The sequence below is a fragment of the Gymnoscopelus braueri genome, assembly GCF_963280865.1.
Source record: "Gymnoscopelus braueri genome assembly, chromosome: 5".
NCBI classification, from domain to species: Eukaryota; Metazoa; Chordata; class Actinopteri; order Myctophiformes; family Myctophidae; genus Gymnoscopelus; species Gymnoscopelus braueri.
Genome location: NC_137606.1, coordinates 57,467,186 through 57,493,530, shown reverse-complemented (window position 1 = coordinate 57,493,530; position 26,345 = coordinate 57,467,186). Strand labels below are relative to the sequence as shown.

The window sequence follows — 26,345 nt, the reverse complement described above, 5'->3', positions numbered from 1 at the left end:
TGAACTGAACGAGAATCATTCGTTCACCGAAATGAACTGTTTTTCCCATCATTACCTGGAGTGAGTCTGGCATGAAGGCTTGTATGGGCGTTTCTAGTGCATTACCAAATAACCGAGCCAATCAGCGTCCTCGCTCATTGTTTTGTGATTGACAGCGGGGGTAGGCCAATCAGGTGGAACCCGAGTGGTTCACACGTCATTAATCAATACACCTTTCATACAAGCTGCTCATTAACATCAAAGACAAACCAATTACTCCTGGTGATAATCACTGCAGCCTAAAGTGGCTTAATTGGACATCAAAGGGCCACTTGGACATCAAAGCTACATTACTCCCGCCCAGCTCCAGCCCACAGCCAAATTGCCCATATAGGTCTGCAGGCCAGACTCACTCCTGAAATAAAATACAAATGAGATTTCTGGGGTTTACCAGGCTAGGCTAGAACATAATGAAAGGCTAATTTAAGAAATGGATAGTTAAAAAATGTACTGGAACTCCAAAGAGTCAAGACAGAACGCCTTATATTTGGCATACATTTGTGATACTCTCACAGTGAATGAATCAAAATGTAAGCTATTAGGTGGCATAATAAACCGTAAACGAGCGGTTTCCCCCCCTTCCAAGACTGACCATGTACAGTAGCAAAGCCTACCGTCCTCATTATAATTATAATCATTCAATAATTTGAATGATTTTACCTTTATTCTCGTTATACCCCTTCTGCCAGACATAGGCTACAACGTCACATTATTAAGCATGATTCATCAGGATCGCTTTGCAGATCCACAAGCTCACACTGCAGGGCAGATTGAATATATTCGGGCCGCAACACCGTTGTCAGTGGTGTAAAGTAACTAAGTACCTGTACTCAAGTAAAATGTGTAGGTATTTTTAGTTTACTGGAGTATTGCCAATTTTCAGTACTGTCTGTCTGTCTGTCTGTCTGTCTGTCTGTCTGTCTGTCTGTCTGTCTGTCTGAAACAAAAAAAAAGGCATGGGTTTAGTGACTCCAAAGCGCCACCTCGTGGTAGTATTTGGAAATAAATGTACTGCGTTAGATGGGTTAGCTGTGTGGAGTAAATGAGAAACGTGAGAGTCACGTGAGAAACGACAAACTCAGTAGGCACCAACTGTACATACACGGTATAAAAGCACACACACACACAGCACCATGGCTTCACACACGCACACGGTTACTACTGGTTACGCGGGTAGTGTCCTTGATGTTCATTAAGTTAAATTCCTAACCCTCGAAGGGAATGGAATCGTGGGTTTTTGAATATATATATTTTTAGGGAATGGAATCCCACATCATATGTGAAAACGTGGATAATGCCCCATCGCTCAGCTGAGAACCAGTGCACCAGAGTTGCATCTGTAGTGTCAGAGAAGCCCCGTAAGAGTTGGTGGAAGCTCCCTGGAATGTTGTGAAACTAATTAATTACATTGAAAAAAAATGCTTGTTTTTTTCTTTTTCCAAAATAAAGTAGTTCAAGTAAACACAAGTTGTCTGATTATTTTAAGTCTACTTTTGTGTTTGTGTGTCTAAAACATATATAGTGTCTAATTGAATTAACTGAAACTAGAAAATAAAATCTCAAAAACAATGCAAATGCAATTAAGACATGAATTTAAAACATTGTTTCTAAACAGAAACGATTCTAGTCTTAATTGCATTTGCATTGTTTTTGAGATTTTATTTTCTAGTTTCAGTTTTATAAACCTAAATATTAAAACCTAACATAAACCTAATATTTGCGGCGGCTGTGGCTCAGGAGGTAGAGCAGGTCGTCCATTGATCCGTGGGTCGGCGGTTCGAATCCCAACTCCTCCTGTCCACATGTCGAAGTGTCCTTGGGCAACACACTGAACCCTACATTGCCTCCAATGATTCGGTCGGCGCTAGCTTGCCACCATTGGTGTGTGAATGTGGGAAAAGTGGGGACGCTGGCGTCGACTGTTCGCCGCTCCACCTCCCAATGCCCCCCCCCTGTATGAATGAATGAACCATTGTAAAGCGCTTTGAGTAAGTTTGAGTACTTAGAAAAGCGCCATATAAATGCAATTCATTATTATTATTATTATTATAATATTAATCACATACATTAAGGTCATTAGAAGATATTTTATAATGCTGGTCTACTCTCCTCGCTGTTCTGTGCGCATGTGCACATGTAGGCACGCACACGCGTGCACGCCACGTGCGCGTGTGTGACGTCATTAATATACCGTCCTGCCAGTAAAAAAATCACCACGACACCCCTGAATATAACTCATATGATGTGTCTCTCTGTCATCAAAATGTCTGTCTGCTTCCATCATTATTGACAGGAGGTGAGAGTTCTGTGACTTTAGTCTCATCACTATCTGACTTATTACTTACTTCATTCATACAATTTAAATCTATCTATAAACCAGAGGAATCTGTGTGTGTGTGTGTGTGTGTGTGTGTGTGTGTGTGTGTGTGTGCGTGTGCGTGTGCGTGTGCGTGTGTGTGTGTCTGTCGCATAACTCAACAACTGTCTGACCGGTCGGTTTAAGGGAGTAATGTGGAGAGTGGGAAGTCGGTCAGATTGGTTCTCAAACAATACAGATAAATACACAAATCCCCATATATGGAGTGTCATAATTATGATGAAACTCCACATTCTGCTCTATGAGGTCAATAGACTAGCCTGGACTCCATATTTGGGCATGCCTCACACATAACTCCATATATGGGCATATAGTCCATGAGCCAGAGCCCCAAAATTGAGCAATGATTATCGAAAGAGTGGGCAAAACCAAACCTATATTAAATTATTCATAGGGTCAATACGAGTAAATAAATATATGATAACCTTTCCACAGGAGCAGCTTTTTCATGGTTATCACACATTTTGTTATTTTCCCCATACGTACATGACAGGTGGAAAAAATGACAAAATTTAAATAAGAGTTATCATAATGAAACTTCCTGAGTTGATTACTTACATGAAGACAATGATTTATCGTATTACAAGTTTTCTGAAATTGTATATTTAAATATGCAAATTAGGCATTAGGAAAATATGCCCAAATTTGCATAACTTTCCAGAATCAACATTGGACAAAGCCAGAGTCAACATACTTATTTTATTTTGTTAAGATGTTGGAGTCAAAGGTTTTTAACGAGGGAATATTCAATATCTGGCTCAATTTTGGGGCTCTGGCTCATGGACTAAATGCCTAATTTGCATATTTAAATATACAATTTCAGAAAACTTGTAATACGATAAATCATTGTCTTCATGCAAGTAATCAACTCAGGAAGTTTCATTACGATAACTCTTTTTTAAATTTTGACATTTTTTTCACCTGTCATGTATATATGGGGAAAATAACAAAATGTGTGATAACCATGAAAAAGCTGCTCCTGTGGAAAGGTTATCATATATTTATTTACTCGTATTGACCCTATGAACAATTTAATATAGGTTTGGTTTTGCCCACTCTTTCGATAATGAAATCTTGTCTGGCTCATGGACTAATAAAAAGGACACACACACACACAGACAGACAGACAGACAGACAGACAGACAGACAGACAGACAGACAGGTATGATGGGTATTGCACAACTGGAGGGGCTTAATTACCAACGGCATCAGCCTGGTTATAATTAATGCAACAGATTATTATATCCATAAATATTAATCTTCAGCAGGTCCATGCCTGGATAATATGGGTTGGGAGGAGGGGCTTGTTGTGGCAGACTTGAACAATGGATGTTATGGATTCAGAATGCCCCCCCCCCCCCTGCTGGCCTACCAGTCACAGGAACATGAAACAAGGGAATCGCTGCACTAACCAACATGAACACAGTCCAAGTCTACTCACTTGAGAGTTTTGAATCCAGAGAAGTTATTCAGAACAGATTCCGGCAGGACGTTGAAGGTCAAGTCTAATTCTCTCAAATGAGAAGGATTAGAGCGGATAGCTGAGGCCAGAACTTCACAGCTTCTCTCTGACAACCAGCAGTTCACCAGTCTAAATGAAAAATACAACACCAGAAGTTTTATCGTCTGCAATAAAATACATTATTCTAGATAGAGAACCTGCTTACAACCACCTATTAAAGGACCTGGGCTGAATAGACTGTCAGGGTTTTACAGTAGAAAGACAAGAGCTGGAAAGAGCAGGCAGACAGGAGTAACAACCTAAATAATCTTTACTTAATCTTCCAACATGCAGGTACAGTAACAGACAGCAACAGGTTGACAACAGATGATCAAGCAAACAGAGAGGACAGAGTTTATATACAGTATTGTATACATAAGACCTAACAGGAGTGGTTCTCAAAGTACGGTCTCAGGACCTCTGGGGTCCTTGAGGGAGTTCCACAGGGTCCACAGCAAAACCAGGAACAATTTAAACACTTAACCCATTAAGACCGGGAAAGAATCTGTGTCATTTTAAGATTTATTTGGACTATTCAAAAATAGCAGATCTACAAGCTCAGCTCAAGTGAGGCGATATGAGCTTGTAGATCTGGAATTTTGGGGGAAAATCGTGGGTCTTTGAATATATATATTTTTGAAGCGAAAACTCAAATCTTTGCTTCTGGGTGGGATTCTACAAATGTCTTCTAAATCCTAACTAATGTTGCTATAATATCATAAATATATTATATAATAATTTTATATATTATAAATGTATTTTTTATCAATAAAAAAATACATGTATTTGGCCGTGGACCCCCATCTCAAAATATTTTTGTTCCAGGGACCCCCCAAAAGTTGTAACAGAGTAAAATAAAATTCGCTTTAAAAAATATATATTCAAAGATTTGCACATATTTTCACGATTTTTCAAAAATAGCAGATCTACAAGCTCATAGCGTTGCACTTGGTGCCGTGCTATGAGCTTGTATATCGGTGCCGTGCTATGAGCGTGTATATCTTTTGAATAGCCAATGAAATCTTAAAATAACACACAGATGCAGATATTTATGTTTTTGTTTTTTATTATCATCTATTTTCGAAACATTTGGATACATCTTGAAAAATGCAAACATGTTCTCTTATGGGGGTCCCTAGCAGAAAATATATTCAGATGCAGCAAAATACATGTCAATTTGGGGGTCCTTGACATGAAAATGTTTGAGAACCAATGCTTTAGAGCATGGGTCTTCAACAGGGGGTCCTGGACCCCTAAGGGGCTCTCCGAGTTACTACAGGGGGGCCGCCAAATATTTTTGTGATAAAAAACCTTTTCTTTTGTTCTTACATTAACCCCTTGAACTCGAGGATCCCTATTCTAGTTGAAGCCAAGCCTCAACGCTTGTCTGTGACTAGTTTGCCAGCTCTGTTGTTGCTGGATCCCTGGACCTCGCCTCGCCTTGCCTGTTTTTTGTTTGATTTTTACCATTTCACCTTTTACCATGTTTGTGTTGCTCTGCTTGGCTGGCATTAAAGACTTAGATTTATTACATATTGTCTGCCTCTCTGTTTGAGTCTGCACTTGGTTCAACTTCACTATTCAGCATAACAAGAAAGGTAGAAAGGTAGAAAGGTAGAAAGAAAGAAAGAAAGAAAGAAAGAAAGAAAGAAAGAAAGAAAGAAAGAAAGAAAGAAAGAAAGGGGGTTTAGGTTATTTTTTGTAAATTGTTAATCGGTTAATTTGGTTAATTGTAATTGTAACAAGTACTGTAGTCACTGTACCTTATCATTATTCTAGTCAAAGTGTGTCACTATGATATCAACCTTATTCACACTCTACAAATAAAGCATCACCACAATATTCATAGTACAATCACATGATAAATAAATGATGAAAATAATGATTGTAAATTAATCTGACTGTAAAGTCTCCAGTCTACAATGAGGACTCTTCAGTGCATCACACAGCAGATCCAGGGTCTTCAGGTCCTTCAGGTCCAGTTCGTTGTAGCTTAAGTCCAGGTGTCTTAGATGGGATGGATCAGAACTGAGAGCTGAAGCCACAACTTCAATGTGTTCCTTCTGGAGCTCACAGCCAACAAGTCTGTAATGACAGATTAAATGTAAAATCAGAGATGATCAAGTTCAGTTAACTCTTTAAGACCAGGAAAGAATCTGTGTCATTTTATGATTTCTTTGGCTATTCAAAAATAGCAGATCTACAAGCTGTATGGCACCGAGTGCCGCGCTATGAGCTTGTAGGTCTGCAATTTTTTTCTAAAATCGTGAAAATGTGTGCAACTCTTTGAATATATATATATTTTTAAAGAGAAAATGTTTAACTCAAATCTTTGCCTCTGGGGGTCCCTGGAACAAAACATTTTGAGATAGGGGTCCGCAACCAAATACATATCTAACATGTTTTCTAAATCCTAACAGTATGTTGCTATATCAGTGGTGCTCCAACTTTTCCATGTCAAGGACCACCCAAAATTATATGTATTTGTCTGCGGACCCCCATCTCAAAATATGTTGTTCCAGGGCCCCCCCCCAGATGCACAGATCGGAAAAGATTAGTACAAATTTTCTTCGATTTAAAAACAAAAACAAATCCAAAATAGCATAATATCTACAAGCTCGTAGCGCGGCACTCTGTGCTGCGCTATGAGCTTGTATATCTGCTATTTTTGAATAGCCGAAGAAATCTTAAAATGACACACAGATGTGTTCCTGGTCTTAATGGTTAAGTAAGAGATCTTCTATGTAGTTCTCCAGACATTAACAGGATGTCAGTAAGAACAGGGAACCAGAGAACAGAGAAGTGGAAGTTGTCTCTGTAAACTACAGCAAGGGTTCCCAAACTTTTCAGGCCCAGACCCCCCAAAATAATCATATTTGAACTGTGGACCCCCCCCCCCCAAAAAACAAACAAAAAAAAAAACAATCCTATTTGAACTGGGGACCCCCCACCCTGACAAGCACCTGGTAATGGTAGGCATTACATTTAGTTTGACTCGGTTCCACAGATAAATATTGGGAAAATAGTTGATCTACAAGCTCACAACGAGGCGTAGTGAGCTTGCAGATCGGCTATGTTCACAATGTTTGCCTCTTTCTTTCGTAATATTTTACCATTTGGCCAATTTGATATTAAAAAGGTCTGAAAAGTCCTTAAATTGTAACTTTATAAATGTGCAGATACCTTGTATACACTTATACTGTATGTTGAGTTGTTTACTGTTGAATGAGAAAACAATGTTTTGCACATAAAGATAATCAGCTGGGGACCTCAGTGACACACACACACACACACACACACACACACACACACACACACACACACACACACACACACACACACACAGTGTCTGTTTAATTCAGTGTCTGTTTAATTCATTATGAATTAAACAGTCAGACTTGGACGTTCCACATTGACATCACTTCATAATTTTCTCTGAGCTGAAAACCTGACAGTTCTTCTGCACTTACAGTAGTTACAGTTGGTGATGTAGGATTGGACAGTAGTTCTAGGTAGAGACATACTAAAGGATGAATTCACTCTGATTCTAACCTAATTTATGGTACAATTATTGTCTCACAACCAGAACACAGCTAGTAAAGATAAATGAATCACTTTTTAAAACATTTCAACATCACAAATCTTATGTTGGGGTCCCGGGCACAAAATATATTCAGGTGGGGGTATACATATAAATTATATAATAAATATGACTTTATATAATAAATATGACTTACATAATACATATTACTTTACATAATACATATTCAATTATATAATTCAGATGAATTTATATAATACATATTAATTAATATAATACATATTCCTTTATATAATACATATTAATTTATATAATACATGTTACTTTGTGTGTGTGTGTGTGTGTGTGTGTGTGTGTGTGTGTGTGTGTGTGTGTGTGTGTGTGTGTGTGTGTGTGTGTGTGTGTGTGTGTGTGTGTGTGTGTGTGTTGTGTGTGTGCGCGTAAGTGCGTGCGTGTGTGTGTGCATGTTTAGCATTTTTATTCATTTTGAATGAATGAATGTAGTATAGAAGTGAAAGGTGCTCTAACATGTTGATATTCACATGACTACTAACCTGGCTGTTGTGCAGTTCCTCACAGCTGGGATCAGTCTCCATCGCCCCGACTCGTCTGTGTTGTATTTGTCCAGGTCCAACACCTCCAGAACCTTCTCTGACATCAGCAGCATGGAGGCCAGAGCTGAACACTGGATCTCAGAGAGTTCCTTCCCTGATCTGCTCTCTGACTCCAGGTACCGTTCGATCCCCTGACTTACTGAGGGGTCGTTCATCTCCATCAGACAGTGGAAGATGTTGATACATCTGTCAGGAGAGACATTATCATCCATCTCCTTCAGGTTGTTGATGGCTCTCTGGATCTCCTCTGGACTGTTCTCTGTCTGACCCAGCAGGCCTCCTAACAGACTCTGGTTGGACTCCAGTGAGAGACCATGTAGGAAGCGGATAAAGAGGTCCAGGTGTCCTCTCTCACTCTCCAGGGTTTTTGTCATAGCAGCCATCAGGAAGTCAGAGAGGGAACTTTCAATGTTGAAAGGCTTGTTCCTCTCTCTCCTGAAGAGTGACATTGAATGAAATCTTTCAGTACTATCTTTCAGGAATGTCTCCAGGACCTCCATGTTCTTCTGTGTGAAACAGTGGAACAGGTAGACTGCAGCCAGAAACTCCTGAATGCTCAGATGAACAAAGCAGTAGACTGTCTGGAGGAAGAACACTCCGTCTTCTTTGAAGAACTTTGTGCAAAAGCCCACATTCTGCAAGTCCTTGTTCACATCAAGACCACTTTCTTCCAGGTCTTTCTGGTAGAACATGATGCTGCCTTTGTACAGTTGGTCAAACGCCAGCCTGCCCAGCTTCAGAAGAACTTCTCCTGCTTCCTTCATGAGCTTCTCTTTGTCTGCCTCATCTACTGCAGAATTCTTCATCTTCTCCCGCTGTGTCTCACCCATCAGGAAGTAGCAATACATCTCAACCAGGGTTTTGGGCAGCTTGACTGTCGTCCCCATGTTGTGCACAACGGTAGCAAAGATCGAACAGAAGACTGGGATTTCACACATGGTGTGGAGGATCTTTGATTCCTTGATGTGTGAGTAGATTGAGCTGGCCTGGTTCTCATCACTGAACTTCTTCATGAAGAACTCCTTCTTCTGGTCATCTCTGATGAACCCTCGTACTTCTGTCATCCTCTTAACAAACTCCTTAGGGATCAGATTGGCTGCTGCAGGTCGTGAGGTTATCCAGATCTGAGCAGAGGGGAGCAGCGCCCCCTTCAGCAGGTTTACCAACAGAAATTCCACTGGGTAGAATTTCGAAATGTCAATGAAGCCACAATTTGAACTGAAATCGAACTGTAAATAATTTTCATCATATCCATCCATAACAAACATAACTTTGAAGGGGCTGTTTTCGTAGTCTCCTGACGTCTGCAATTCATTGAAGATGTAATTAAGAACGTCCTCAATAAATCTGGTTTCCTCGATGCAGTGGTGAATTAGCTTTGCCAAACTAAAGTGTTGTCCTTTGAGCAGATTTAACTGGCGGAACTTGAACGAGAACATGAGGTGTGGATCTTTGGGAAAACATTTCCTGGCCCAGTCAGAGATAAATTTGTGAACGAGAAACGTTTTGCCAATTCCTGCACAGCCAACGGTCAGCACTGTTCTTTTGTTTTTTCCAGAAGGGTCTTTGAAGATTTCACTGAGTTTGATTTCTTTTTCCTCTCCTGCCTTCTTCATCTCCATCTGTCTGACCTCATGATGACTGTGGATGTCTGTGAATTTGATGTCTACATTGTAGAGCGGGATGAAGATGTCTTTAAAATTGATCTCAGTTTGAGTGTCTGTGACCAATTTCACACTTCGATAAGTATTGTCCATTCTGCGTTGAAGCTGGTCTTCATAGTCAGTGATATGAAGATACCCTGATGTTTTCACCAACAGACCTGTAGTGAACAAAGCAATTCCATGTTTTAACAGCCTTGCCCAGAGAGAGCGTACTCCTCTCTATCTATATCTATAATGATAGTAGAACTAGTAAATGGAGGCTATAAGCACAGGGCGCATGGCTGCATTTCTTTCTCAGAGGCTTTTTCTATGATTGCTGCCAATTAAGCACGACCCTCCCCATATTCTTCAATAAAACAGAGGAATCCCCAGCTCCAAGTATTAGTGTTTGAGAACAACAGCATTATGTTTACTTTGAACATTTAAGCAGAAGAGGTGGAGTGTCCTTCTAGACATTGTTAGTGAACAAATCCATTAGAATAACTTTGTGTAATGTTTCTGTACTGACCTTAGAACAAGTAAGACAACTAATGTTATACATTAATAACACCTGTTATTTTCACACACACACACACACACACACACACACACACACACACACACACACACACACACACACACACACACACACACCTCTGAGTTTGGAGGCTTTGTCTCGTCTTGTCTTCTCTTCTCCTGTCAAAGCTGAGATGTGAGACAGTGATTGGTCAGAGTGGAGACATTAGAACCAGGTTCATCTTCACATTGGGTCATCCTCCGTTTGTGGCTCAAAAACAAAGCATAGACTAGTACGCGCGTAAAGGCATACTTTCTACATTTGGAGGCATTGGGCCTCATTCACCAACCACTCTGAAGAAGAAATGTATTCTTAGGACCCACTTACGCAGTTTTCACGAGGATTCTGCATACACCAGCAGTTTAACCACTCTAAACATATTTTGTACTTTGTTTGAAAATAGCCGATCTACAAGCTCACAACGTGTCCCATTGCTGCCTGTTTTGAGCTTGTAGATCGGCTATTTTAGAAACATTTGGATAAATCTTCAAATATTTTGAAAAAAATACAAATCTTCTCTTATGTACTTCCCTGGTCAGATTCACGAAGCGTTTTAAAAGGCAGAATTGTTCGTAACTATGTTCTTATGATGATGAATCCCAATCCTCGTAACTTGAAGGGATGTGCCAGTTAATCCTAACTATCATACGTAGACATAGGTAGGTAGGAAAGGGACGGGAAAATGGGGGTGTGGCGGCTGTCGGGATATGGGTGTGGGGGGTATGGGGATGTAGGGGGCTGGGGGTATGTGGTGGGCGATAAGGGTGGGTGGGATGGGGGGTCATGGGGTGGGTATTGGGCTTGGCTTCAACTCAACCAGGTCTGTAATGTGTTGGCTTGTTGAAAACTATAAAGTAATGGTCAAGGACCCATTAATTGACATGTATGTGGCTGCAGACCCACATCTGAAAATATTTCTGCCAGGCTGAATTCTTAAAAAAAAATTCTAGATTTATCTGGCCTAGTTGTTTCGAAAATAGCCTATCTACAAGCTCAAAATGGGCAGTAATGGTTTGCGTTGTATAGCTTGTAGATCGGCTATTTTCAAACAAAGTAAAAAAAATTGTGTTAAGTGGTTAAACTGTTCCATTTTGCTCTGGATGCCCTGGAACTCACTCAAAGACCCAAGACCACCCAAGGCGGTCCCAAGACCACAATTTGAGAACCACTGCTCTAATGATTATGATAAAATATTATTGCAATTTAAATCCTATATTATAGAATTATAGAATTGAAGAAAACAGAATAAGCTATTATTTTGCACTTTTGTGCAAACATACCAGAATGTTCTCAAGAATGGTTGGTGTTATAATGTTATAATGATACATAGATGGATGGATTTATCTTAAAATATAATGTAAAAACAAATGAGTTCTAGTCTTACTCAGTATCTTCTGGTTCCAATATAAATACAGAATGAGTTCTAGTCTTAGTTATCTTCTGTTTACAGTATAAATACAGAATGAGTTCTGGTCTTACTCAGTATCTTCTGGTTCCAGTATAAATACAGTATGAGTTCTAGTCTTACTAGTTATCTTCTGTTTACAGTATAAATACAGTATGAGTTCTAGTCTTACTAGTTATCTTCTGTTTACAGTATAAATACAATATGAGTTCTGGTCTTACTCAGTATCTTCTAGTTCCAGTATAAATACAGTATGAGTTCTAGTCTTACTAGTTATCTTCTGTTTACAGTGTGAGTTCTAGTCTTACTAGTTATCTTCTGTTTACAGTATAAATACAGTATGAGTTATAGTCTTACTAGTCATCTTCTGTTTACAGTATGAATACAGTATGAGTTATAGTCTTACTAGTCATCTTCTGTTTACAGTATAAATGCAGTATGAGTTCTAGTCTTACTAGTTATCTTCTGGTTCCAGTATAAATACAGCAGTACTGCTGCCACCATGATGCTGATGATCACTGGAATAACAATCACTTTCCTTCCTCTGCCTCCATCTGTAGGAATGTCCCTCTCTGAAAGACATGATGATAATATTAATAACAATAATTATAATACTTATATAATAGCCTACTACTACTACTAATAATAATAATAATACTCATAAGTCTAAATAAATGAATTATCCTATTTCCATCAATGGAGGCATAAAACACATAGAGCTGATGTTATGAATTCATCTTCAAGCCTTGACAAATGTCCCATTCAGTCACAACAATGTCATAAAGTCAGTCACTTCACTGAGATGTTACAGGAGACAATAAGATCTACCAACACATTCCATCAAAGTGTCTTCTTCAATGGTCTTCTCACACACACACACACACACACACACACACACACACACACACACACACACACACACACACACACACACACACACACACACACACACACACACACACACACACACACACACACACACACACACACCTTTGTAAAGCAGGTTGAGTTCTGGACCACTCTGCTCCACACTGAACATGTTCCTAACTTCACAACAGAAGGTTTTAACGTTGTTCCCTTCCTCATCGTTGTAGATCCTTGTCTCCATAGAGTTGGGTCCAGTCCATTCCCCTGCATCGTACTTCCAGCGGTAGCTGACCACACCTGACTCTGTGACGTCTCCTGTACAGTGCAGGATGCAGCTGCTACAGTTAGAATCACAAGGTATCTTTATGGCCAGCGTTGGCTTTGGGACTTTCTCTGTTGAGGACACAGAATGAAGACATCTCAGAGTTACTGAAAGGAGACAATATTATCATGGATTGAGTCAGGGCTTGATCAACCCCGGCTGGGTCACCTGGGCGAGGGTGTATGTTGGAAGACCCGAACCACCCGTTGACCCCAGACTACAACACTGATGATACGTCCCAGGTGCATCCATGTGATGTTTTTATGTTATAATCCTTCATTCTCTAATAAACGTATCAATACAATATAACAATAATAATAAGAAAACATCCTTCTATAAACCACTAATTCAATTCAAAGGGACAGGACAGAAAGGTATTGGTAATGTGTATATTATGATAGACTCATAATGACAGAATTCATACTTACTCATCTCTTTAACATTGTAAGTCTTGCTCTGAGCTCGACCGTTTATCTCCACAGAATAACGTCCAGTGTCTTCCATGCTCATATTGTTGATGACCAACCGTCCAGTTTCTTTATCCAGTTCTGAGCGGTTTCTGAGTGTCCCGTAGTAATCCACATCAGGACCAAAACCCTGATCCCATTCAGCTGCTTTATTGGGACCATGTTTCCACAGGATGCCAGTGATGGCTTCAGGAACAGAGCTGTTATCTGGAAGCAGGTGAAGGACTCCTTGTGGTGGAATGTAGATCACATCCTGTTGGGCTGTGGGGAGAAACTTATTACAGTCAAGTTGAACAGTAAAAGCAGCCGGTACAATCTTTGTCACGTAGGCTTGTAGCCTACATGAATGACATATTATGATACCAATCACATCGCCATGAATGGAATACGTTTGTATATTAATCTATTTAACCCATACCCAGCAGTGCACAAGCAGTCATGTAGGATATTCCCCGTGAGACTCGGACGGGCGGCAGTGATTCCGCCACGTTAATAAGAGATTGGAGCGTCGGGTTTATATCGTTAACCCAGCCAGGTTGTAGCTAGTCTTCAAAACTCTCTATGACATAACTCCATAACATAGGACAAGCTACTGTAAGTTTGTACACCTCACTGTCCATGAAAAGATCGTCGGGAGTCCCGAAAATGCGCTCGCAGAAGCGCTGTATATTTTGAAAATAGCAGATCTACAAGCTCACAACGCGTCGCGATGCGACCCGTTTTGGAGCTTAGATCTGCTATTTTAACATAGCCAATGCAACTGAATGACTGTTAAAGCAGTTTGTTTAAATTACTTTATAAAATGTTATATTTTCACAGGGATTATTTATTAGTGTAGATATACATTAAGGAGTGGATTATGTGTCCAGATGCCTGTCAGACAGTCAGACAATGTTGCTCCGCAGGTCTCGGATGGAATAAACGGGCGCAGCCAACGTCAACGATCTAGAAGCTCACAACACCTCACACTGCGAGGCATTGTGAACTTGTAGATCTGCTATTTTCCTCTTTCTCACGTAATATTTGACAATTTGGCCATTTTGGTATTAAAAAGGTCTTAAAAGTCCTTAAAGTGTAACTTTATAAATGTGCAGATACTCTGTATACACGTATACTGTATGTTGGTTTATTATCTGATGAGTGAGAAAACTATGTTACACATTATGCAAATCATCTGGGGACCCCCCACAATAATGTGGGGACCCCCCAGTTTGGGAACCCTTAGGCTCCAACGACATTACACTCTGTCTGAATTTGACTGACTACAGTTATTCTGGGTGTGTGGGGCAGAGGTTCTGCTCTGGCATCCAGGGAGTGTGTGTGCACAGTTTCGTTGCGAGCAAGCCAACGGTGCCGGAGATTAGCTGTACACAGACAGATAGAATGACACAGACACACACGGACACACGGACGGACGGACGGACTGACAGGGGGTAAAACATACTCTCTCGCCATGCCTTTCGGCCTGGCGGAGACAATAAACAACTACACTTTAGAAACAAGACCAAATAAACAACTACAATTTAAAAACAAGACCAAATAAACAACTACAATTTAAAAACAAGACCAAATAAACAACAACATTTTAGAAACAAGACCAAATAAACAACTACACGTTAGAAACCAGACCAAATAAACAACTACACTTTAGAAACAAGACCAAATAAACAACTACACTTTAGAAACATGACCAAATAAACAACTACAATTTAAAAACAAGACCAAATAAACAACTACAATTTAAAAACAAGACCAAATAAACAACAACATTTTAGAAACAAGACCAAATAAACAACTAAACTGTAGAAACCAGACCAAATAAACAACTACACTTTAGAAACAAGACCAAATAAACAACTACACTTTAGAAACAAGACCAAATAAACATCTACACTTTAGAAACAAGACCAAATAAACAACTACACTTTAGAAACAAGACCAAATAAACAACTACACTTTAGAAACAAGACCAAATAAACAACTACACTTTAGAAACAAGACCAAATAAACAACTACACTTTAGAAACCAGACCAAATAAACAACTACACTTTAGAAACAAGACCAAATAAACAACTACACTTTAGAAACATGACCAAATAAACAACTACAATTTAAAAACAAGACCAAATAAACAACTACAATTTAAAAACAAGACCAAATAAACAACAACATTTTAGAAACAAGACCAAATAAACAACTAAACTTTAGAAACCAGACCAAATAAACAACTACACTTTAGAAACAAGACCAAATAAACAACTACACTTTAGAAACAAGACCAAATAAACAACTACACTTTAGAAACAAGACCAAATAAACAACTACACTTTAGAAACAAGCCCAAATAAACAACTACACTTTAGAAACAAGACCAAATAAACAACTACACTTTAGAAACAAGACCAAATAAACAACTATACTTTAGAAACAAGACCAAATAAACAACTACACTTTAGAAACAAGACCAAATAAACAACTACACTTTAGAAACAAGACCAAATAAACAACTACACTTTAGAAACAAGACCAAATAAACAACTACACTTTAGAAACAAGCCCAAATAAACAACTACACTTTAGAAACAAGACCAAATAAACAACTACACTTTAGAAACAAGACCAAATAAACAACTATACTTTAGAAACAAGACCAAATAAACAACTACACTTTAGAAACAAGACCAAATAAAAAACTATACTTTAGAAACAAGACCAAATAAACAACTATACTTTAGAAACAAGCCCAAATAAACAACTACACTTTAGAAACAAGACCAAATAAACAACTACACTTTAGAAACAAGACCAAATAAACAACTATACTTTAGAAACAAGACCAAATAAACAACTACACTTTAGAAACAAGACCAAATAAACAACTATACTTTAGAAACAAGACCAAATAAACAACTACACTTTAGAAACAAGACCAAATAAACAACTACACTTTAGAAACAAGACCAAATAAACAACTACACTTTAGAAACAAGACCAAATAAACAACTACACTTTAGAAACCAGACCAAATAAACAACTATACTTTAGAAACAAGACCAAATAAACAACTACACTTTAGAAACAAGACCAAATAAACAACTACACTTTAGAAACAAGACCAAATAAACAACTATACTTTAGAAACAAGACCAAATAAACAACTACACTTTAGAAACAAGACCAAATAAACAACTACACTTTAGAAACAAGACCAAATAAACAACTACACTTTAGAAACAAGACCAAATAAACAACTACACTTTAGAAACAAGACCAAATAAACAACTACACTTTAGAAACAAGACCAAATAAACAACTACACTTTAGAAACATGACCAAATAAACAACTACAATTTAAAAACAAGACCAAATAAACAACTACACTTTAGAAACAAGACCAAATAAACAACTACACTTTATAAACAAGCCTAAATAAAACTACACTTTAGAAACAAGACCAAATAAACAACTACACTTTATAAACAAGCCTAAATAAAACTACACTTTAGAAACAAGACCAAATAAACAACTACACTTTAGAAACAAGACCAAATAAACAACTACACTTTAGAAACAAGACCAAATAAACAGGCATTAGGCATTTATCAGACGCTCATAATCCAGATTGATTTACAGTAAGCAAGGTAAATACAAGGTAATACATCAAATGCATGTAAATAGTAATCTAGGATCATAGGTAAACCAAGAACCTATCATCAATCTAAACTGTAAAATATAAAAAAATCTATAATCTGTACATTGAAACTATACACACAATAGGATGCCAGGTGTGACCTGGCATATGTCTACATAACATGCCATCTAAATTATAATTTAGCTTTGCATAAACCTGGAAGGTCGTCAAGTGCAACAACTACAGCCCCCAAAAAATTTAACTCACCATAGAGCACCGAAGTCGGGCGTCACTGCCACTAGAGGGCGCTGTTCCACTGATTCGTGGCTTTATTTTTTTGTGTTGAAATCCCCATTTGGGAATCTTAGATCACGTCATGTAAGAACTGTGTTCCAAACATAAACACACCACCCTGGCGTTTTTGTCAGGGGGGTGGGGCTCTGCATCGTTTATGATATTCATTTATATTTGATACAGCCTGTTTCTGGCGAAAATTGAATTAATTCTGTCTTAAAAGTCTGAAGAACTACTACTTCCGGGTACACACAGCAGCCACATTCTGGGAAATGTAGTCTTTGGGTTGTTTGACTCGTTGCTAGTGTTTATATTGTGTTACTCTTTGGGTAAATGTGTACATTTCCACCTTCAGTCGATGCTTCATATCCATATGAGTAAAAACGCCGGGGTGGTGTGTTTATTTTTGGAACACAGTTCTTATATGAGGCGATCTAAGATTCCCCTATGAGGATATCAATACAAAAAGTAAAGCCACAAACCAGCAGAACAGTGCCCTCTACTGGCAGTGACGTCAGGACTTCGGTGCTCTATTACCAATATTGACAAGCCACTATACGGGAAAAAAACAGGCAAAAGTGAAAAGTCGCTGATAATAAACAGACTTGGCAACACTGAAGACTGGACACCCAAAGTGCCCACTGCTCTGGGAAAAAAGGGCCCAGATTTTCCCCAGGGCCCAGCCTTCCTGTATCCATTATTATTACAGCATTATTGATTGATTGATTGAATATTTTATTAGGCAAAAAATGTAAAACAGCACAGTTACATTTAAAATACTTTGTCTAACAGGTCCGTTCATAAAAGTCCTTGCGGACTTGTTTCCAATGAGGGCCTTGGTATTTAATTCATAGGCATATATAGTGGCACCACAGTTCAAATATCATTACAAAATAAACAGCCAAAAACAATATATAACACTATGTACAACAAAAAAAATAAAAAAGAGGGGAAAAAAATATGTACAAGAACAAGGGGGGGGGGGTCTGCTGTCTAACGGGAAAATGGTACTACCTCCTCCACCTTTGGCCTCCTGAAAGGTGATTTTTTAAGGCTCTTTTAAATGAGCCCAGCGAACTGCATTTTTTGAGGGATGGAGTTAGACTATTCCAATCCTGGGTGGCAGTGCTGTAGAAGGAGAATTTGCCCATGTTCCCATTATCTTATGTGTACACTTACTGTAGGACTAAACTAAACATACACAGCCCCTCCCTTCCCTAGAACTATGCTGCAGTACATCATTGTAATACGCTGCATAACGTACTGTAGGCCAGGGGTTCCCAAACTGGGGGTTGGGACGCCCATGGGGGTCCCCAAATTATTTGGGGGGGGGTCCCCAGATGATTATCTTAATGTACAACCACTCATCAGATAATAAACCAACAGACAGTATAAGTGTATAGAGGGTATCTGCACATTTATAAAGTTACACTTTAAGGACTTTTAAGACCTTTTTAATACCAAATTGACAAATATTACGAAAGATATTAAGAAAGAGGCAAACATTTTGAAAATAGCAGATCTACAAGCTCACAACGCGTTGTGAGCTTGTAGATCTGCTATTTTCATAATGTTTCTCTGTGGAACCGAGTCAAACTAAATGTAATGCCTCAACTCCTACAATTCCAAGTGCTTTGTCAGGGTGGGGGGTCCCCAGTTCAATTATGATTATTTTAGGGGGTCCCCAGTTCAAATGTGATTACTTTGGTGGGTCGCGGTCTGAAAAGTTTGGGAACCCAATTGCTGTAGGCCGAGGGTTCCCAAACCTTTCAGGCTGTGACCCCCCAAAATAATATTTTAACTGGGGACCCCCCACCCTGACAAGCAGGGGGGGGGGGAATTGCAGGCATTGCATTTATTTTGACTCGGTTCCACAGCTAAACAATGTGAAAATTGCAGATCTACAAGCTCACAACACCTCACACTGCGAGGCATTGTGAACTTGTAGATCTGCTATTTTCCTCTTTCTCACGTAACGTGATCAATAGTTCATATTCATTGTTGGACTTGTTCAGAATTAGTCATGGTTCTCATGACGCTCGTCTGTCACAAGCGTCATGGAACCACTTGGTCCTGGTTTAAGAATTGTGTACATTCACAACTCTTACATCTACATAAACGTTCACATTTCAAATATAAAGTGTTGACCCCACGGCCACGGATGTTACAAGTTGAGCCGGCAAAGGTCTAAGTACCCATATCTTCTGTATTGTTCAATAAAAAGCTTTTTAATCCGATCACCGGCCATTTTCTCCAATGCTTTCAACCATGCGACACTACTGGTTGGGACGTGTATTGCACTCTGATACGTTACAAAAAAAATTTAGAAAATGGACACCGATCGGATTCAAATGCTTTTTATTGAATAATACGGAAGATACGGGTACTTAGATCCAGGCGTTTTAACTTGTAACATCCGTGGCATGAGGGTCAGCACTTTATATTTGAAATCTGAACGTTTATGTACATGTGAGAGTTGTAAATACATACAAAATCGCAAACAGGAACAAGTGGTTCCATGACGCTTGTGACAGACGAGCGTCATGTGAACCATGGCTAATATTGTCGCTGTGTCTCCATATTTCAACTTTTTTGTTTCATTGAATGCCCTACAATTCATCATACTACTACAGTGTCTCACAAAGATAGCGACTAAATAATATTACATTGATCCATTGGGACGAACACATAATCCCCCATTTCCTAAACAGTTTAGGACAGACGTTTCTGACGTTCAGTGGTGGAAAGTAACTAAGTACATTTACTTAAGTAGCCTACTGTACTTAAGTAACATTTTTAGGTATTTGTACTTTACTTGAGTATTTCCAATTTCCCATACTTTTACTTCTACTCCACTACATCTCAGAGGCAAATATTGTACTTTTACTCCACTACAATTATTTGAAAACTTTAGTTACTAGTTACTTTTCAGATATAAATTAAGAAAATATACATTAACCACTTCAGCCCTATTTTATACCTAGGCTATTTGAAAATAGCAGATCTACAAGCTCACAACGCGTCGCATCGCAACGCCTTGTGAGCTTGTAGATCTGCTATTTTCAAATATTTTTGTACTTTTACTTTTGGTACTTTAAGTGCATTTTGATGAATACTTTTGTACTTCATTCATTTTGATGAATACTTTTGTACTTTTACTCAAGTACATTTTTTAATTCTGGACTTTTACTTGTAACAGTATTTTTATATTGCAGTATTGGTACTTTTACTTAAGTAAAGAATTTGAGTACTTTTTCCACCACTGCTGACGTTCCTGTTTACATTTAGGACAGACGTTTCTGACGGTTTTAGCCCGACAGTGCAGATAGATGTGTAACCTAAAGTAAACTTTGTACCAACCTCCCAGCCAGCACGCCCACGTGGGTCCCATATGGGTTCAAGGTGGGCTAAACCATATGGGCCCCATGTCGGCATGTCAGCGGGATCCACTTGGGTCCCATCTGGGATGCCCATGTGGGCCTTACGTGGGTACTACCTGGGCCCCACATGGGCCCCATGTGGGCTTTTAGGTGGGTTCTACCTGGGCCCCACGTGGGCCCCATGTGGGCTTTAGGTGGGTACTACCTGGGCCCCACATGGGCCCCATGTGGGCTTTAGGTGGGTTCTACCTGGGCCCCACATGGGCCCCATGTGGGCTTTAGGTGGGTACTACCTGGGCCCCACATGGGCCCCATGTGGGCTTTAGGTGGGTTCTACCTGGGCCCCATGTGGGCTTTAGGTGGGTACTACCTGGGCTCCATGTGGGCTTTAGGTGGGTACTACCTGGGCTCCATGTGGGCTTTAGGTGGGTACTACCTGGGCCCCACATGGGCCCCATGTGGGCTTTCGGTGGGTTCCACCGGGGCCCTAGGTGGGTCCCATATGTTTTCAAGGTGGGCTAAACCATATGGGCCCCATGTCGGCATGTCAGCGGGGTCCACTTGGGTCCCATCTGGGATGCCCATGTGGGCCTTACGTGGGTACTACCTGGGCCCCAAGTGGGCCCCATGTGGGCTTTTAGGTGGGTTCTACCTGGGCCCCACATGGGCCCCATGTGGGCTTTAGGTGGGTTCTACCTGGGCCCCAGGTGGGCCCCAACTAGGCAAGTCTATGTGGGACCGAGGTGGGTCCCAACTGGGATGCCCATGTGGGCTTTAGGTGGGTTCTACCTGGGCCCCAGGTGGGCCCCAACTAGGCAAGTCTATATGGGACAGAGGTGGGTCCTAACTGGGTTTGTTTGTGCAATGGTTCCTTTGATTTCCAACGTGGGTCCTAATAAGATTTAAATATAAATAAAATAGATTAAGCAGCAAACATGAACCGTGTTAATTCTTGTAAACACACCTAAAATAAAAATTGGGTATAACATTTTACACGTCTTCAGTTTTACCAGGATGAAAATAGACAATATATATTTTGACAAATTTATTAAAAACAATATTACAAGATAATGAAAATACAATGAAAATACAAATGGAAATAAATATAGCAGTAGTGTAAAGGTGCAGGAAGAGAAGGCACACACATTAAACGTGCAAGTGTACATACAGTATATACATAAAATCACAAAAATGCAACATAATATTCTGACAATGCTCCACAGAGACTATTAACAGAAACAAAATATAAGAATAAAAATGGTCCAAAAAATTTATAAATAGTGTATAAGAGGTGCATCAAAAACTTCCATTGTCCATGTAACAGGGCAGAGGGATTCTGAGATCCAGTTTCATGTTGCAGATGAATCTGGGCCCTATGTGTACGTGGGTGTCTCTTGAGCCTTTCTGTTTAAATCCCCAGTGACAGAACCAACCAAGTATTGTGCTGCTAAGGGGAGAGAAAGAGAGACAGAGACTTTGTCTACTGGGGTGGTGCATCATCCAGTTGTGGAAGCTGTCTCTGAGCTCAAACTCTGTTTCCACCTCTATCACGAGCCCCAGTGAACCACTTGGAGAGAGCCTTCTCTGCATCCTTGTGTTCTTCAGTCCTCCTAATAGAAATGACAAGAAGCCATCTGTTAGAAATTATAGAATTATGAAACTTTCCATTACTGTATATGCTGTGGCATGCCTTCTACTGGTATACATCAAATGTGTTGCCAAATTACATTTAAAGTTAGACAGATAAAGGAAAATTAATCACACACACACACACACACACACACACACACACACACACACACACACACACACACACACACACACACACACACACACACACACACACACACACACACACACACACACACACACGATGATTCACCAAGACAAGCAGGAAGAATGCCCAAACTGAGCAGCATAAAACAGCATGAAAATAAAGTTTAGCTTGAGAACAGAGTAATGCACAATCTACTACTTAAAGAGATCAGTACTGCATTTAAATATTTACTTACTTAGTTATGAAAGCAGAAATCCATCACAAGGCAATCCTCCTCTCTGCTTTGCTCCTTGAGTCCTTTGTCAGTTTAAATTTGAATTTAGTGGACAAACAGAGGGGGCCTTTAGGACCCAAAGCAAGCAGGACCTTTAGCTGTCCTTAGAAATGCCTGAGCAAATAAACAATAAATAAATAACATTAAAATACTAACTGAAAACTAAATACAATGGCCTTGCCTGTCTTAAGTAAAGTGTGTAATACTGCATTAAAGCAAACATCACCAGCCTTTATAAACATAACCTGTGCTGATGTAAACATTCGACTTTCTAAATGAACACCCGAGCTCTCTCTCTCTCTCTCTCTCTCTCACACACACACACACACACACACACACACACACACACACACACACACACACACACACACACACACACACACACACACACACACACACACACACACACACACACACACACACACACACACACACACACACACACACACACACAGCTCTGTTTAACACAATGCTGTACCCCCTCCAACTGTACTTCTTGTTTTCATTATGTTTTAAAAAAAGACTCTCTGTCTTTCTAAAAGGAAGATATGTGTGTCCCCACTGCTGCCTAAGCCAAGAAACAAGGCTTTACAAAAAATACAACTAACTGAAACAGGATTGTGTATTTTCAAAGTTAACTAAAACAATCTATCTGAAAAAGAGCTTGTAGATCGGCTATTTAAAAAAAAAACTTTTCTGACTAATCCATATTACAATAAAAAATGAAAACTAAACTTTAAAGAAATAAATAAACTAAACCACCCACCCCTCCAAACCCAGACTAGTCTGGCATGCCTTGAAGTGATAATTTGAATACCCATTGTTCCATTTTTGCTATCTGTGTGTGACCCCCACAGGGTCACACTCAGATAGGGCCATTAACAGGTAGTCAGGGGGAGGGGATTTAGTCTGGACTTGAACAGGAGAATACAAATGTAGTTTGACTTGAAGCAGCACATGTAACTGAAAGAAAGCAGAAAGCTCTGAATCCACAAGCTTATGAACAAATTGTATTATCATTGCTCCCTAGCACAAACGACACATTTATACTTGTTAAAATCTAAGAAAAAGTGAGTTGGGCTTTAACCACTTAAACCCTTAGTAAACTTGTACTTGGTCTGCTCTTTTTTCCCTCTCTACGCCAAACCTCTTTGCCAAAAATAGCCGATCTACAAGCTTGAGCTTGTAGATTGGTTTATTAGCCAGGGATCCTTTTAATGGTTACCAGTTAAACGGTTAACAGTTAAACAGTTAACCTGCCATGGCCATCTCTAATAAATAAAAACAAATACTTAAATACTTAAAAATACAATGTAATGTCCAATCTGTATGGTAGAGTATGTTCATACAATATAACTTATACTATATATATAATTGGGGTGGTTGCATTTAGTCTCCCTGCTCTTCTATTGAGACATTTCGATTGTGTCAAAGGTCATGTCTCACCTAGACACAGGATCTGACACAAATTCTGACCTGATGGTCAAGATTGAAATCATCCCCTGAGCAGGCAGGCTCTATCTTAATGGTAAAATATGTCAGCATTTGTGCAGGAAACTGGGTTAAAATCTGGGGTAAAAGAGGAAGATATAGTACAACTTAAAATGGGGTTGAATAGTTTGTCCGTCTTTGTGAGCTTGTAGATTGGCTGTTTTTGGCATTAGTGTTTAGTTTGGCAGTGGTAAAACAAAAAACAAATCTGTTTACACATTATACGATTTATAGTGAGTGATTGAGTGCGCGTGTGTGTGTGTGTGTGTTCCAACCCATGCCCAGTTAGCCCATATGTACATGTCAGTTAGCCAGCAGTTAACCAGTCACACCACGTGGGAATCACATGGGCTTCCCCGCTTCCAACCCATGCCGGTTAGCCCACATGCAGACCACGCGGGAACCACGTGGGCTTGCCCGCTTCCAACCCATGCCGGTTAGCCCACATGCAGCCCACGCGTGAACCACGTGGGCTTGCCCGCTTCCAACCCATGCCGGTTAGCCCACATGCAGCCCACGCGGGAACCACGTGGGCTTGCCCGCTTCCAACCCATGCCGGTTAGCCCACATGCAGCCCACACGGGAACCACGTAGGCTTGCCCGCTTCCAACCCATGCCGGTTAGCCCACATACAGCCCACGCAGGAACCACGTGGGCTTGCCCGCTTCCAACCCACGCCCAGTTAGCCCACATGCAGCCCACGCGGGAACCACGTGGGCTTGCCCGCTTCCAACCCATGCCGGTTAGCCCACATGCAGCCCACGCGGGAACCACGTGGGATTGCCCGCTTCCAACCCATGCCGGTTAGCCCACATGCAGCCCACGCGGGAACCACGTGGGCTTGCCCGCTTCCAACCCATGCCGGTTAGCCCACATGCAGCCCACGCGGGAACCACGTGGGCTTGCCCGCTTCCAACCCACGCCCAGTTAGCCCACATGCAGCCCACGCGGGAACCACGTGGGCTTGCCCGCTTCCAACCCACGCCGGTTAGCCCACATGCAGCCCACGCGGGAACCACGTGGGCTTGCCCGCTTCCAACCCATGCCGGTTAGCCCACATGCAGCCCACGCGGGAACCACGTGGGCTTGCCCGCTTCCAACCCACGCCCAGTTAGCCCACATGCAGCCCACGCGGGAACCACGTGGGCTTGCCCGCTTCCAACCCACGCCCAGTTAGCCCACATGCAGCCCACGCGGGAACCACGTGGGCTTGCCCGCTTCCAACCCACGCCCAGTTAGCCCACATGCAGCCCACGCGGGAACCACGTGAGCTTGCCCGCTTCCAACCCACGCCCAGTTAGCCCACATGCAGCCCACCTGGGACCCTCATAATTTGCCCAGTTCAAGCCCATGCCCACTTGGTACCCAAGTAGCCCGCATTGGGCCCATATGGGTCCCACGTGGGCGTGCTGGCTGGGCTGTCACAGATGTGTTGTAACAACAGCTGGTCCATAACATGTAGAGATAAATCACCATCCATGACTTCAGAGTCCACAGAGTGACTTGGAAGTAACGATAAGAGACAGAGTGAGCCGCCATCTTGTCTCGTTGTTCCTCCTGAAGAGTTCAGATTAAACTTTGTTTTGACATGAAAACACAATTTACTTTCGATTTCATCTGTGACCTATTACACTGTGAGCCAGCAGATGTCGCTGTAGCCTCACAAAACCAGGCTTTCCAACAACAGCGGAGGTTTTCGTTCCAACCTGACCAGTGAGATCCGGTCTAGAGCCCGCCTTCCGTATCTGGTGATTTGTACATACACATTGCACGCACGCACCGATTCCGTTTCCGGTTTTAGACCCAGACCGGATCAGTGACCTGCAAGACGAACTGATCCCAGTCTAGTCGCTGTGACTGACTGTTGTGTAAGTTCTTCAAAGTAATGTTTAAAAAAATAATAATAATGTGTATGTAGGTTACAGGTTATATATATATATATATATATATATATATATATATATATATATATATATATATATATATATATATATATATATATATATATATATATATATATATATATATATGGAACCACTTGAATACTTTGCACTGTCGGGCTAAAACCGTCAGAAACGTCTGTCCTAAATGTAAACAGGAACGTCAGCAGTGGTGGAAAAAGTACTCAAATTCTTTACTTAAGT

The 26,345-nt window shown here is 40.5% G+C and overlaps 1 protein-coding gene across 1 annotated transcript in view; it reads right to left on the bottom strand.

The window, feature by feature from the left end:
* The window catches only part of LOC308086015 (NACHT, LRR and PYD domains-containing protein 3-like), a gene marked incomplete at its 5' end in the record, with an annotated part of 50,942 nt that extends 25,202 nt beyond the window's left edge, over positions 1-25,740 (bottom strand). Inside the window, 8 exons of the mRNA XM_080429332.1 lie at positions 3,858-4,007; positions 5,820-6,002; positions 8,013-9,894; positions 10,370-10,420; positions 12,153-12,269; positions 12,688-12,957; positions 13,315-13,614; positions 25,602-25,740. Of these exons, the coding sequence (XP_080285458.1) occupies positions 3,858-4,007; positions 5,820-6,002; positions 8,013-9,894; positions 10,370-10,420; positions 12,153-12,269; positions 12,688-12,957; positions 13,315-13,614; positions 25,602-25,740 (3,092 nt within the window). The remainder of the gene's footprint in view (positions 1-3,857; positions 4,008-5,819; positions 6,003-8,012; positions 9,895-10,369; positions 10,421-12,152; positions 12,270-12,687; positions 12,958-13,314; positions 13,615-25,601) is intronic.
* Positions 25,741-26,345: the final 605 nt, after the last annotated feature.